This window comes from Podarcis tiliguerta (assembly GCF_965153285.1).
Source record: "Podarcis tiliguerta genome assembly, chromosome: 5".
NCBI classification, from domain to species: domain Eukaryota; kingdom Metazoa; phylum Chordata; class Lepidosauria; order Squamata; family Lacertidae; genus Podarcis; species Podarcis tiliguerta.
In genome coordinates this window covers 54,683,989-54,697,368 of record NC_139538.1, presented here as the reverse complement: position 1 = coordinate 54,697,368, position 13,380 = coordinate 54,683,989, and the positions used below count along the sequence as shown (strand labels likewise).

Genomic DNA, 13,380 nt, shown 5'->3' with positions numbered 1-13,380 from the left:
GACTATTTGCATGCGCTAAAGGTAGCAAAGATGAAAGTTCTAAGCAGCAGATGGTTTGCAAAGGATAACTTGGATAAATGCTGTGGCAGTAGAGGAAATAACAGGTTTTGAATGTGAAATACTAAAGGAACATTCTCATTTAAAAGGCTGATTCAAAACACCCACTGGGCATAGGAGGACTAAAACTGTAATTGGCTGATTTTCCTCTCCCTGACCTACCCTATACTAGCTAACAATATTATTGGCTAACCTATTACTCCTTAGTAAAATAGTGGTGTGGGGAGGAGGGGTCATTAGTGTCTCAGTGCTATTTCCAGGTGGAATTGATAGATTTTGAAAACTTTCTAATTTACCCTTTTAAAAATGGTGGGACATTGGTTCACATTATAAACTGCATTGAGAAGAAGGCGGGTATTAGGGTATGTTCTCGAACTGCTCCTGCAGATTACTGGAGTGCTTTGAATTTTCTTGCTTACTTTCAAGATCTGGCAGCCCACTTTGCTTTTCAAACTAGAATGTGCATTTGTAATTACTTTATTTTGCTACTGGGATTTCTTTCAAAATGGGTTCTCTTTTCTATTGCAAATTGGTTTGCAAACAAGGGGCGGACTTGTAGGTAACATGGGGGACAGGACGCCATCTTCCATGTGAATTCTCATTACCAATAAAAGAGAAATAATATATGTTTCTGATTTGTATGCATAGACAAATAGGGTGGGTCTTAAACAACTCAGGTGCAAAGAGGCAAGTCTTCAGCATACAGCAAAAGTGAATAATTATGATGTTAGATGCACGTCTCTGGAGATGAAATACCACAGTTTAGGAGCTGTCATAAAGAAAGCTGATAGGATGCAAGTACCCTACTGCACAATGTTTATTTGTTGAGAGAAGGGAGTCTGTTCCACATTAGCAATCCAGAAGCTGGTTAGATGCTATTCCAGTGGGAACCAATATAGTTTAGAGTAGTGCTTTGCCACTAGGTGCCCTCCAGGCATCTGTTGTGGCCCACACCATGGGCATAGCCAGGCTTTATGTTAGGGGGCAGAACCTCAGTTAAGTATTTTGTATTGATTTACTTGATTGGGGGGCAGCTGCCCCTCCCTGCCCCCCCCCCGGCTACACCCATGGCCCACACCACTCATCACTCACCAGTCACACCAGGTTGGTGAAGGCTGCTTTAGAAGAAAGTAAGTTGCTCAAGTTCCCAGGAAAGCAGGTTCCATTTCAAAGCTGCTCACTGGGTGGTACCAGACAGGCCATTCTCAGAGCCTTTGTTTTCCATCTGCAAAACAGAAATAACAATGTTCACAGTGCCAAGTACTGCAAGACTAAAGCTGATATAGATTGTAAAGCACTTGTGAAATGAAAGTGGTAGAATAATTCCAGATTATAATTTGGATGAATAGCACCTGGTTTTGTGAATGTGCTCATCATCTAAATTTTCTGCAATTTCATGGAAATGTTTCTAACTTCTTAATCTCTGAATGTTCAAAATTTTGCTTTGTTCTTTTTTTAAAAACACACAAAACATTTTATCCTTTTTAAATAAAGTTGTGCAGGTTTGAAGCGGACTTACGGGGCAATCCTATGGACATCTACTTAGAAGTTAGTCCCACCACATTTAAGAGTGTGTGTGACCTTACTCTCAAGTGACGGTACACAGGCTTACCTATAAAAAGAGATACAGTGGTTTCTCGGGTTACATACGCTTCAGGTTACAGACTCTGCTAACCCAGAAATAGTGCTTCAGGTTAAGAACTTTGCTTCAGGATGAGAACAGAAATCGTGCTCCGGCGGTGCGGCAGCAGCAGGAGGCCCCATTAGCTAAAGTGGTGCTTCAGGTTAAAAACAGTTTCAGGTTAAGAACGGACCTCTGGAACGAATTAAGTACTTGAGGTACCACTGTAGTATATTTGTGACTTCCATTCCCTTGCAACTACGTATGTTTTCCACAGTTGCCCACAGTGCACTGGGAGAGTTAGACCTTACAGTAGGCCTGGGATGTCCTTTCTTTTAGAGATTTAAGATTCTGTATTGCCTGGGCATTCTTATAAAGGCACAGAATTCCAGAGACTGCAGGTTACAAAGGAATGGCAGCTCTTTCTCTTCCCGAATGAATACCCCACAACAACAAAGCCTCCTGCGATCCCCTCGGAGGCTTCTGTTGTGATCTACCTCCAGGGGAAAGAAGTGAGCATCTCCCTTCTTACCCTAGTGACTCATTTATTATAGCAAACACGTTTCACTGTCACTTCATACCCTATAGGAGGGGAGGGAGCGGAAAGGCTGCAATCTCATCGATTAAAATACCATTTCCAAGGCTTGTCCTCTTCTCCACGTGTTTGGGCGGGCAGCAGTTTTATGGTTTTTTTAAAAAACCCCAACAACCACAGAATAATAAAGGAAGCAGAAGGAAAGTGGCAGTAGTAGGTGGACTGCAAGCCCCTTCCTTCCAATCGCAGCCTCCTTCGCTTGTTCATCTTGGATCCTCCTCTTTCTCCTCTCCCCCTCTTCCCCCCACCCCCCACCCCGGAGATCCCCCTTCTCTCCAGACAAACCTCTCCGAAGTCCGCGCTGGGTGCATCCGAGGGAGACCCTCCTGCCTCTTATGGACAGCCTCCCCCCGGGCTCAAGCCGCGCGTCTTCCGAGGGAAAGCGGAGCTGGCTTTTCACCTGGCGGTGCATTGGCTGCCAAGCTTGGGCCGTCGCAGATCATCTACCCGGTACTCGGAGCGGGGAATGCTGGACTGTCCGGAGAGTGGGGCCAAAGGAGCCCCCATCCACACGAAGATCTCCTTCTCCATACTGGACATCCTGGATCCTCAGAAATTTACCAGGAAGAGCAACTCAGCAGCAGGGAGAAGGGAGAGCGTCCCCCACGCGGGGCAGCGGGAGAAAAGTTTGGGAAGAGTTGACCTGGAAAGGCACCCGAGCAGCAGGAGGAATAAACTAGAGGCATATCATGGTAGGCGGCGCGTCCTGCTTTTATCTGATCCGCGCGGTTTGGCTGGGGTTCAGGAAAACTTCCGAGCTGGCCCATTTCTGGAAAGCAGCAAACGATGCTTCCAAGTGTCTTTCTTAGCATAACTTCCAGAGGGGGGGGGGGAGAAAAAGGCTTGTGTGACCCATTAAAAGTTTTAATAGAATATAGCGTTTTACTGGGATTCACCATCCCATGCATATATGGTCCCCCTATAGATCTGTGGCTATTGAACCGCAGGGGAGCGTGTGAGACTATCCCAGGGTCACTGCTGTGCTTCTTGATGGGACACCAAGCGTGGGAACGATGCGCAGCAACGGTTAACTTTTTAGTTTGTGGGTCGACGCGGGGCTTGGCTTGAATTCAGTTTCACAGAGCGTACTAGGGTTGGAAGGGACCCCGAGGGTCATCTAGTCCAACCCCAGTTTGTTGGCTGAGAGCGCAGCTTTTCCTTGGTAAAACTTTAACCCCCGGGGGCGGAGGCTGCTTAACATAACTTTAAAACAAACTCTTAACCCAATACTGGGGTGGTGCGACGCGGGAGCAGCGGCCTCCGTCTGCCCTTAAGAGGTGCAGGCAAGGCGGAAATTCAACCGGTGAAGCTCCTGCAGTGATGGCAAGCTGAATCTCCGCCCCCCACCTGCACCTGTTAAAGACACAGGACTTGCCGTGAATTAAAATACCGATAATGTTGTGGATGATGGATGACGAATCCCCAGGGTCTGGTGAAGGAAGTCACCTTTTGCTTTTCATTTCTGTGTACGTGTGAATCCTCCTCGCATTCAAGACAGGGTCCGCGGCGGAGCTAAACGCCTGGATTGGGCTATTATTACGGACGAGGTGCATCCTCACTCCCCTCTCTCGCTTCCTCTCGGGGCCGCGGAAGGTCGCAGCTTCCCAGGCCCCTCGGCCCGGCTGCGTTTCCCCTTTAAGAAGCGGCGGAAGGGGACACGGCGAGCGCAGCGCGGTCCCCCAGGCGGAGTCCCGGCGGAGTCCGCCGCGCCCCCAGCCGGGTCTGCGCGGGAAGCTGCAGCCCGGCGCGATTGTTTTCGGCTCAGCCTGGCCGGATGGCAGCCTGATTGGCAGAGGGACGCGCCGGGCGAAGGACAAGCGAGATAATTGTTCCTGTGGCCTCCCCCCACCAGAGGATGCCTTCGCTCCCCCTTGATCGATATCCTATTACCGACTCCCGCGTATCTCCTTCCCACAGCTTGCCGGTACCAACTTCAAACCCCTTCCCCCCCGTCTGATCCTAATATTGTTCGATTAAAACTTACCTTTAATAGATGACATCTATCGATCCGCCCCTTCACAAATCTGAAACTCTATTAGTGCGGCCGGGGAAAAAGAAGATGGAAAAGAACGGGAAGGAGGGCGGGGTGGGAGTGGGCGAGAAGGTGGAGGATTTACTTCTCTTTAAAAAAAAAACCAAAAAAAGTTTTCTTAACTTTCCCCCCCTTCTTAAAAATATCTGTATCTCCTGTCATAATTAGTTCCCCAGTTCTGAGATGATAATTCTGGTGGAAGGGGCTGCTTAAGAAATGACAAGTTTGGATGGGGCGGTAAAGCAGACACGAGTCATTCATTCATGACTCAGGCTATGTAGAGTCTTGCGTGTTGTCTTATTGGCCCGTCCATTTATTTATTGCATTTATATGCCAGCTCGAGGTACATAGTTCTTGCTCCTCCTGATTTAATCCCCACAACAACCCTGTGAGGTAGGTTAGACTGAGTCAGTGACTGGCCCACGGAGACCCAGCGAGCTTCATAGCTGAACCTGGTCCCCCGTAGTTCCTTAAGCGTTGCACTGCAACGCTCTTGTCTTATTGGGCAGAAGCCCCCTTAGGTACACACCAAAAAGAGTAGTTTCCCCCACTCTCCATATCATATTGAAAGACAGTCCCAAGGCAGGTGGTGGACTCTCCTTCCTTTGAGGTTTTTAAAGCAGAGGTTGGGTGGCCATCTGTCATGATGCTTTAGTTGAGACTCCACTATCGCAGGGGTTGGGCTAGCCTAGATGACCCCCGAAGTCCCTTCCACCACTATGATTCTATGAAACACCTTTATTGAAACTGGAAGTACCTGGGCTCAGGCATGCCTGGAACTGAAATCAAGGTCCCTGCAGAGGAGGCATCAGAAGCCGGACGGGGCGATGCCGAGAGGACAAAATGAATATCTGCTGGGGGAAGGGGACGGACGTGTTTAGATCCCTGAAAGAAAAACAAGTTCATTTTAAAGCTCACATCGTAAACATGCTTTCTCTGAAGTCCGACTGATTTCGAGGGGGTTAACTTCCAGGAAAGCATATTTGGAACCCAGATCCTCTTTTACTGAACCATTTGTGGTTCAGTTATTGACTTGAATGTGGAAAGTAACTTTCTTTCAAGGGTCCAGCAACGGGGATGCGCCGTATTTGGCAATTTCCCCCACATCCCTGGCACCCTGTACGTCCCGATATGGGACACTGGCAACTTCTCGGGGGGAAGGCACTCTGCGTATGCTCAACGGCAGTGATTAAAAAGTCAGCATTGCTTGTGACTGGCCTTTTTTGACTTTATGCGCACCATTTCTTTTTAAGCCGCACTGCATGTTTCCAGGGCTAAGACCCTCGGAACCGTGTGTGTGTGTGTGTGTGTCCGCCAATGTGATGGAGCTGAACTGAATGCAGCGTCCGCTCCATCGGGCGGCTCACTAGGCCATGTGCTCAATTACGCGGAGATTGCGATGCAGATCCGGGCGGAGAGGACCCGCTTCCGGGCAGGGAAGCGGCCCTTAGGCGGGTTGGCAAAGGCCCCATGCCTCATTCTGTCCTTGTGTGTCTCCCCAGATGGCAGCAGCAGCGGAGAGAGCGAAGCGGCCGCCCTGGAGGCATCGGAGCACGAGGAGCCGGGCCCCGACTTCCCTCCCTCCTCGTCCTCGGACCTGGACGATCCCGGCTCGCCTCCGCCGCCGCCGTCGTCCAAGAGGCGCCGAGCGGAGCCCAGCTGCGCCAAGCCTCGCCGGGCCCGGACGGCCTTCACTTACGAGCAGCTGGTGGCTCTGGAGAACAAGTTCCGAGCCACGCGGTACCTGTCGGTGTGCGAGCGCCTCAACCTGGCCCTGTCGCTCAGCCTGACCGAGACGCAGGTCAAAATCTGGTTCCAGAACCGAAGGACCAAATGGAAGAAACAGAACTCCGGAGGCGACGGCGCGGCGCAGCCGGGGAACAGCGCATTGCCCCCCGGAGGAGATGGCAGCCCCAGTCCGCCAGGCCCCAGCAGCCTGGCCTACCAGACTTTCCCCTCGTACGCCTCGGCCAACGTCCTCTTCCCCGGGGCAGCTCCCCTTCCCCTGGCGGCAGGAGGGGGACCCTTTCCCTCCTTTTTTAGCCCCACGTACCTGGCCCCCTTTTATACCCCTCACCTATAAGAGGAACCTGTTCCCTGCAGGGTTTGCAGGTGTCCCCTGCGCGGGAGTGAAGAGCAAACCCTCTACCGAGTTGAAGCAAACCAAGGAAATCCAGTTTTGACACTCCATCTGCTGAAATGTCTGTTTTCCTAAGTGTTATTTATGAGCATGCCCTCTAATATTCCACCCTGTGATCACCATTACCTAGTTATGGGTGCTTTCCTATCTCCCCCCCTTTTTTTTTTTTTAGTTTTGACTTTGGGTGGGAAAAGAGAAGGGAGCGGGAATATATCCCAACCCCAAACTTTTTTTTTTAAAAAAGCAAAACCAAAACTTCATCAGTTCCTTTAAATCTGCGGAAACCAGAGTGAGTTTTAATGCAAGAATATGGATTTATTTCAGAAATAAAGAGGGCAGCTATACAGTATTTGATACGTATAGGGCTATTCCTTTTGATTCTTCTATAGAGAATGAAAGAAGACACAAATGTGGATTTAACAGGCTGGAAGGACATCAAAGGTTCCCCCACTGTAATGTTCTCCTCCTCCCTCTAGTTTCTGTCTGCTGCCCTGTGATGGACTGAGCCACTGTAATTCAGTTCCCACCCTTGTTAAATTGGCTAGATGCTGGACCAGTCCACAGTATGCACGCTAAGGTATGCATACTATAGCGTACCCATGCTGCATGATCCTGTCTGAACATTACATTCACTCCTAGGCAGAAATACAGGATGCGTGTAACAGTGGAATATGCAAAATGTAGATTGGAAATGAAGGCAGTATTTTAATAAAATGTGCACTGGACTACATACAATCTTGTATTTAAAAGCAAATGTTCCTGCTTGGTGGTAGTAGGTCCGGAGCCACCAGAGGGCGGTGTAAACCAAATGTGGGGTTCAAGTAACTAGTGGGTTAATGTTAATCAGTGCAACCCTATGCACATTTACAAGTCCAGTCCCACTGTCCAAGGGACTGCACTCCCAGATAACTGTGCATAAGATTGGACATAAGTGTGCTGCAGACTACAACCTCAACCAAAGTAGAGATCCCATTCTAGTTTAATGATCTAAAAAGGTTTTGTTCATGTACAAGAACTGGTATTGTGTTTTTTTGTTTGTTTTGGTTCTAAATATAGACTTCATACGTAAAAATAGTACCTCGTACGAAATTGACAGGAATAGCACCAAGTACACTATAACATACTGTAGGCGTTTTACTACCTTTTGTGTAGAAAGAGAGCGATCACCACTGCTATAATCACTGGCTGCAGATCTTTAACCAACTCACATTAAAGAATAGTAGGGCTGTATACATTAAAGAATAGTAAGGCTGTATGTGTGCCATATCCTGAAATTCAACATGTCTCTAACCCAGAAACCGCATATTGCACTCACTTAGCATACAGGATAAGGCAGGCATCACAAGTGTGGCCCATAGGTACAATGGTGCTCAACAAATCCTCTGAGTCTCTTTCCCATTCAGTGTCCCCTTGGTCATGAGGCACTAAATTATGGTTGCCTTTTTATCCCTTGAAAAGTACATAGAGCCGAAGGAGGCAGTGTTGCTCCTTGCCACTTCCTCTTTCAGCTCTATGTACTTTTCAAGGCTTAGATTAATTCCACTGTAGGTGGCCAAAGCAGGTGGTGCTCGCAGCGCTTGCTGAAAAATGTGCCACAGGCTTAAAAAGTTGGCAGCTCCTGGAATAAGGCAAGACGTAGATCTTGAAGAATGTAAGGAAACCTGTTTGACCCTATAACGAAGACAAAAAAAAGGTTGATTTGGGTTTTCGGAAGAATATGCATTCAAGCCATTTCCCAATGAGACTTATTTGCAGAATTTTTTCCAACTTTTTCACTTCTGAAGATCATGCTCATCTTAGCCCCTTTGTGGTACAGTTCAAGTTTTTGCCCAGGAGGATGGTTAAAAACACACCCATACACACACACACACACACACACACACATTACATTGTCTATATTATTTTTAGGGTAATACAGTTTTTTGTTGTTGGATGGACAATTCTCTTAGCTCCATACTTGGATTGTTTCTCCTTTTTTAAAAAAGTGTGGGGAAGACTTAATGTAAAAAATGTATATGTCTACTCAAAAATCCTCCTGGGTTCAATGGGGTTTACTCCCAAGTGAGGGGGTGGGCTAGGATTGCAGTCTTAACAAAAGCCCTCTTTGGGTATTATGTAGTTTTGTTAATTATACACATGAGCACAGCAGCAAGAAGTACCTGTGCCCCCACCATTCCAGTTGAAGTGGGGATGCTCCTGTATTCGTGGAAGCTCCCAACACATTTTAGAACCCTGGAAAAATGGTTTTGCAACCCTGTGCACCCTTACCTGGCAAGTAAGGCCCACTGAGCACAGAGGGGGTTAGATCTTGAGTAGATATGCATAGGCTTGCACTATAAAAGAATGAGCTATGAATCAGCAAGTCCAAATCTTGCCTCTGCCATCATGAACACATTAAATGACTCCAGGCAAGCCACTCTCTCATAAGAGCATAATAAGGACCTGCTGGATTAGGTCAATGGCCCATCTGGTCCAGCATTCTGTTCTCACAGTGGCCAACCAGTTGCCTACTGGAAGCTTGCAAGCAGGATCTGAGTGCAAAAGGACTTTCCCCTCCTGCGATCTCCAGCTACTAGTGCTCAGATGCATACTGCCTCCAACAGCATGGCAGAGCATAGCCACCGTGGCTAGTGATGAGAGGACTCAGGCTCAATTTCCCACTCCTTCAGTCCACTTTGCAACATTTTAGATAATACTGTGGGCTTCCTTACAGGATTGTTGTAAGGATTATAATGAGGTAAACACACGTGAAAGACTTTGAGCACTGAAAAATGCTATACAAATGTTTATTATCACACACATTGGTGCGGGGGGGGGGAGGTAAACATTGGTCCCAGAAGGCTATGAAATGTACGAGGTCCAGTGCACCTGCAAATTCTCTGCAAAAGTCAAATGTTCGCAGCATAGATCACTCCATGTTCTTAACTTGTATCAATTTGGGCTTTCCATAGATGTGCCACAGCAGTTCTGCACTGAATATCCTGGCTTCGCTGTTTCCATCTCCCACTTTCTGTATCTGTGCTTTATTTATTTGCCAACAGAGAATATAACACTCCACGCACCTGATGAAGTGCTCATCAATTTGTGAAGGCTTAAGCCACCACAAATCTGTTAGTCTTTAAAGTGTCAGAAGATACGGTGCTTTTGCTGCAGCGGAAAATATTACCTCCCTTTTGGCACTTGAAATTTAATCCTTACTCCTTGGAGCCTTCAAAGAAATAACCCCTATGCCCTCTAGTGGGAAGTCCAATGGATGCACTCATTCCTGAAATGGAGAGAGGACCAATAAAAGATTCTTTGATTAACATTATTATTTTTTAACCTCGTGAAGTGTGTTAGTGAAACATACCATGATCTACTCAGGCCTGTGCAGGGAAGTTCATAACTGAACAGAGATCTGAGTGTCCGTTTCAGAGTTCCAAACAATACTCCAGGCGAATGGTGCTTCACTCTGGGGCTGGCCAGCGGGTGCTGGTTGCCAGGAGCTGAGGCAGCCTTGGAGTAAGCAAGCAAGTGGGTGAGGGAGCCCAGCCAGCCAGTCCACCAGCCCCTACTGTTGGGAATGGATGGACCAGCAGGAGGCCAGGCAGGCAAGCAGCATGCTGACCTTTCTTCTGCTTGCTGTGTGCAATGCCTATCTGGGAGCTGAGTGCCCGGCGCCAAAGGGGAGCCTTTCTGCCATGCAGGCCCGGCGCCACCCGCTGCTGCCACTCAATGCGAGTAAGATGCTGGCTTCATGTTCACCTTTGACTAGTCTCCGTCAGGCCGCTAAGGCTGGGGGCATCCTCTTCCCAGCCCCCTGAAGGGCAGTGTGAGGAGGCACCTCTCTTTGGGGCAGTAGCAGCGGCTGCCCAGAGGTCTCCCAAGGAGAGGGGAGAGAAGTGGAGGCTGAGGGAACACTCCACAAGGGTGGGTGCTCAAAAAAAGGGTGAGAGGCTGCCATTTCTGCAGGCAAGGGGTGACATAACTGGGCTTCTGAGGCTTGGAGTGCATTTCCTTACACAGGAGCTGCAGAAAGGATGCAGTTGGTGAAGGGAGTCATGGACTCAAAAAGGCTGAAAACCTCTGCTCTACATTAAAGGCATGCTTCCTATCAAACTTCTTAGTTCCTTTTCGCCTAATACGAATTAGGTACATGATTAAACTTTAGAAACAGTAGCCGCTGTTTGCTTTATCTTCCACAACAAATGATTAAATAATCCTGGCCATGAGAGTCCGCAACAGGGTAAGTTTCAACAGGTAAGGGAGGTGAGAATGATGGTTTGGTTATTCCCCAATTTCTAGAAACAGAAAAAAATCTGTCCAATTTGATTTCTCTCTGTTTCTCATTTTTCAGATCTTAAGTTCTCTTCTCCACATTTTCACATCAGTCTGCAAAGTCCTCGTGAGAATTCACCAGCATTTTTCAACTGTATATGTGCACAGGCAGCCAGCTGGGGCTGGAATTTCCAAGGAAGAAGAAAGACTCAACCTCAACCTGCTCTGATTTTTCTTTTCAATAGAAAAGTGCATTGTATATCAAACTAATGATTAAATAAATAAATATTCATAAGTCTTTAGTGGAAATGTATCATTTGGGTAGCCAATTGATTTGGGAAGTGCATATTAGCTATGTTTGCCTTTAAATGCAAACTGCATTGAATTTCTCCCCCAATGCTGCTGCTTAAAAAGGGTTTCAAAACTCCTTTTTTTTTTTACATGTGTGTAACTGAGGCGAGTATGGGCACCTGGTGCAGTCTTTACTAGAAACTAATGGTGGTGTGATACTTTCTCTTTTTTGTTTTGTTTATCTGGGTTTTAAAAATCTTGGTTATGAACTTTAAAAACATGCATTTCTTCCTAAGCAGCTATTATAATTATTGGATCTCTCTCTCCAAAGACAATGTATCTCATCTTGCCCAGCAAATCCAGGATTGTGAGTGGCAATTCACTTTTTATGTTCCTAAGTTTCTATGTCATTGATTTTGTTTTAATTTAAATTCGATTCTTTTCCTATGTAATTTATTAACATGTAATTTGATTTACATTTAGATAAATTAAATGCAATTTCTTTAAATGTAATTTAATTGCTTTAATGTTTGGACAATCCGATTTGACAATTTCTTTACGTTAATTTCAATTTAATTTAATTTCTTAAGCTGATTTCAATTAAAACCTAGATTTTTCTTACTCCTAATCATGCCTCACTTGATGAGATGAGTAAGTGGGAAAAGCAGAAGAACACATCTGCAGCTACTAGCAGGTGTATCCAGAATAATATTGTTGCACACCACCCAGTCTCCAAGCGGTGTGGAAGACCAGGGGTTCCAGGCACTAACCCAGGGTTCATGTTTCCTTTGGAATGAAAGACAGCAGGGACTGTGGTGTCTTTATGATATATGGTTTATTTACACATACAGTGTACAACTTGAACCTACAATGGAGGGGTTCCTAGCATTAATACCCCAAGAGGGTCTTGCTCCTCCTGTAGCCACAGCCCTGGATTGAAACAGAAATCAGACATAACTCTGTCACCCAGCCTGCAGCCTTGCTTCCAGCTTCTAGCTTACACACATTGGTCCTTCTTTGTGCTTTCTTACTTTGTACTCCTTCAAATCTTTCTTTTTCATTTTTTAAAAAAGTGGGTGCAGTGTGCATACCCCAAGCACATGATTTCAAGGATGGTGAAAGACTGAATGATAACTTAGTATCCAAGATATTGCATATCATTCATTGCTCTATTCGGTTGGAGCAGTTCCAGCCTGGATGATGATATGCTGCTTTCTGTTTGTTTTAGCAGATAAGATAAGATACTTAGCTATATAACAACAGGCTAAAGGTCAGAGTTTAGATAACACCACAAGTCCAATCCCTCAGTTCGAATTACAGAAGCAACTTCCCATTGATGTCGGACTGGATCTGGCTGTTGAGAGATTTTGCAACAGCTGATTAATTGCTTTCATACAAAACATGCACAATTTCTTTTTTTAAAAAAGACAGTTTTCTAATACATGGTTGCATGTTGCCAAGAGGGCTGAAGAGTCAAAGAACAGAAGGGACCAAGAGTTATTGGGGTGCCCATAATTACATGGAAAGAACTCCCAATAATTTGAATGGGATGTCTTAAACACAACTGTGCAGTTGTTCCCAGGTGAATGGCTGGATTCAGAAATATTTTCCCAAGGCAGCACTTCTGGGTGGCAAAATTACATCTTCCCAGCACACTGTGCTATATATAAAATGTAGTTGTATATGGCACCTATTGGATACATCCCATGATATCACCAGTGAACAACACAACTCTTCACCCTGTCTGTGCTGTTCTGTGGAGTTTTTAAAAGGTTTTCATAAATTGTTTTAAAATGTTCAACCTCTTATGGCACAACAGAAGGGTGGTAGGACATCTTGTGCATGTTTTCTCTTTTCCATATTTTCTCAGAAGTAAGCTCAAAATGGATTTTATTCAACAACTGGTTTTTTTGTGAATGGCCACTGTTAAGAAAGAAAATTACCGCCCTCTGTACTTTTCTGTATTTTGTTTCCTTCTGACATCACTGTTTACAATATCCCTCCCACTTTAACCATGTACAGACGCTTTAGGTTACAGACTCCGCTAACCCAGAAATAGTACCTTGGGTTAAGAACTTTGCTTCAGGATGAGAACAGAAATTGCGTAGTGGTGGTGCAGCGGCAGCGGGAGGCCCCATTAGCTAAAGTGGTACCTCAGGTTAAGAACAGTTTCAGGTTAAGAACGGACCTCCAGAACGAATTAAGTCCTTAACTCAAGGTACCACTGTACCTGCAACTCAGGAGTGCATTGTAGTCCACAATAGTGTATGCTATAATAAATGTGCTAGAGTTTAAGGTGCCATAAGTCTCTTTGCAGTTTTTTTTTTTTTTTTTTGCTGGAACACAGTTACCCTTCTGTAAAATTACCTTAGTAGAACTTAACCTAT

At 46.1% G+C, this 13,380-nt stretch overlaps 1 protein-coding gene across 2 annotated transcripts; it reads left to right on the top strand.

Annotated features, from left to right (window-relative positions):
• Positions 1–2,575: 2,575 nt before the first annotated feature.
• NKX1-2 (NK1 homeobox 2) lies at positions 2,576–6,678 on the top strand. Of its 2 annotated transcripts, none has more exons than XM_083439757.1 (2): positions 2,576–2,965; positions 5,808–6,678. In XM_083439757.1, exons 1-2 carry the CDS (start codon positions 2,740–2,742, stop codon positions 6,386–6,388), a joined length of 807 nt encoding a protein of 268 aa, XP_083295883.1. In that variant the 5' UTR covers positions 2,576–2,739; the 3' UTR covers positions 6,389–6,678. The 2 variants fall into 2 exon arrangements, 1 of the variants encoding a protein (XP_083295883.1); XR_014510976.1 differs by lacking the exon at positions 2,576–2,965 and adding an exon at positions 4,022–4,197 and having other exon boundaries at positions 5,808–5,876.
• The last annotated feature ends 6,702 nt before the right edge of the window (positions 6,679–13,380 follow it).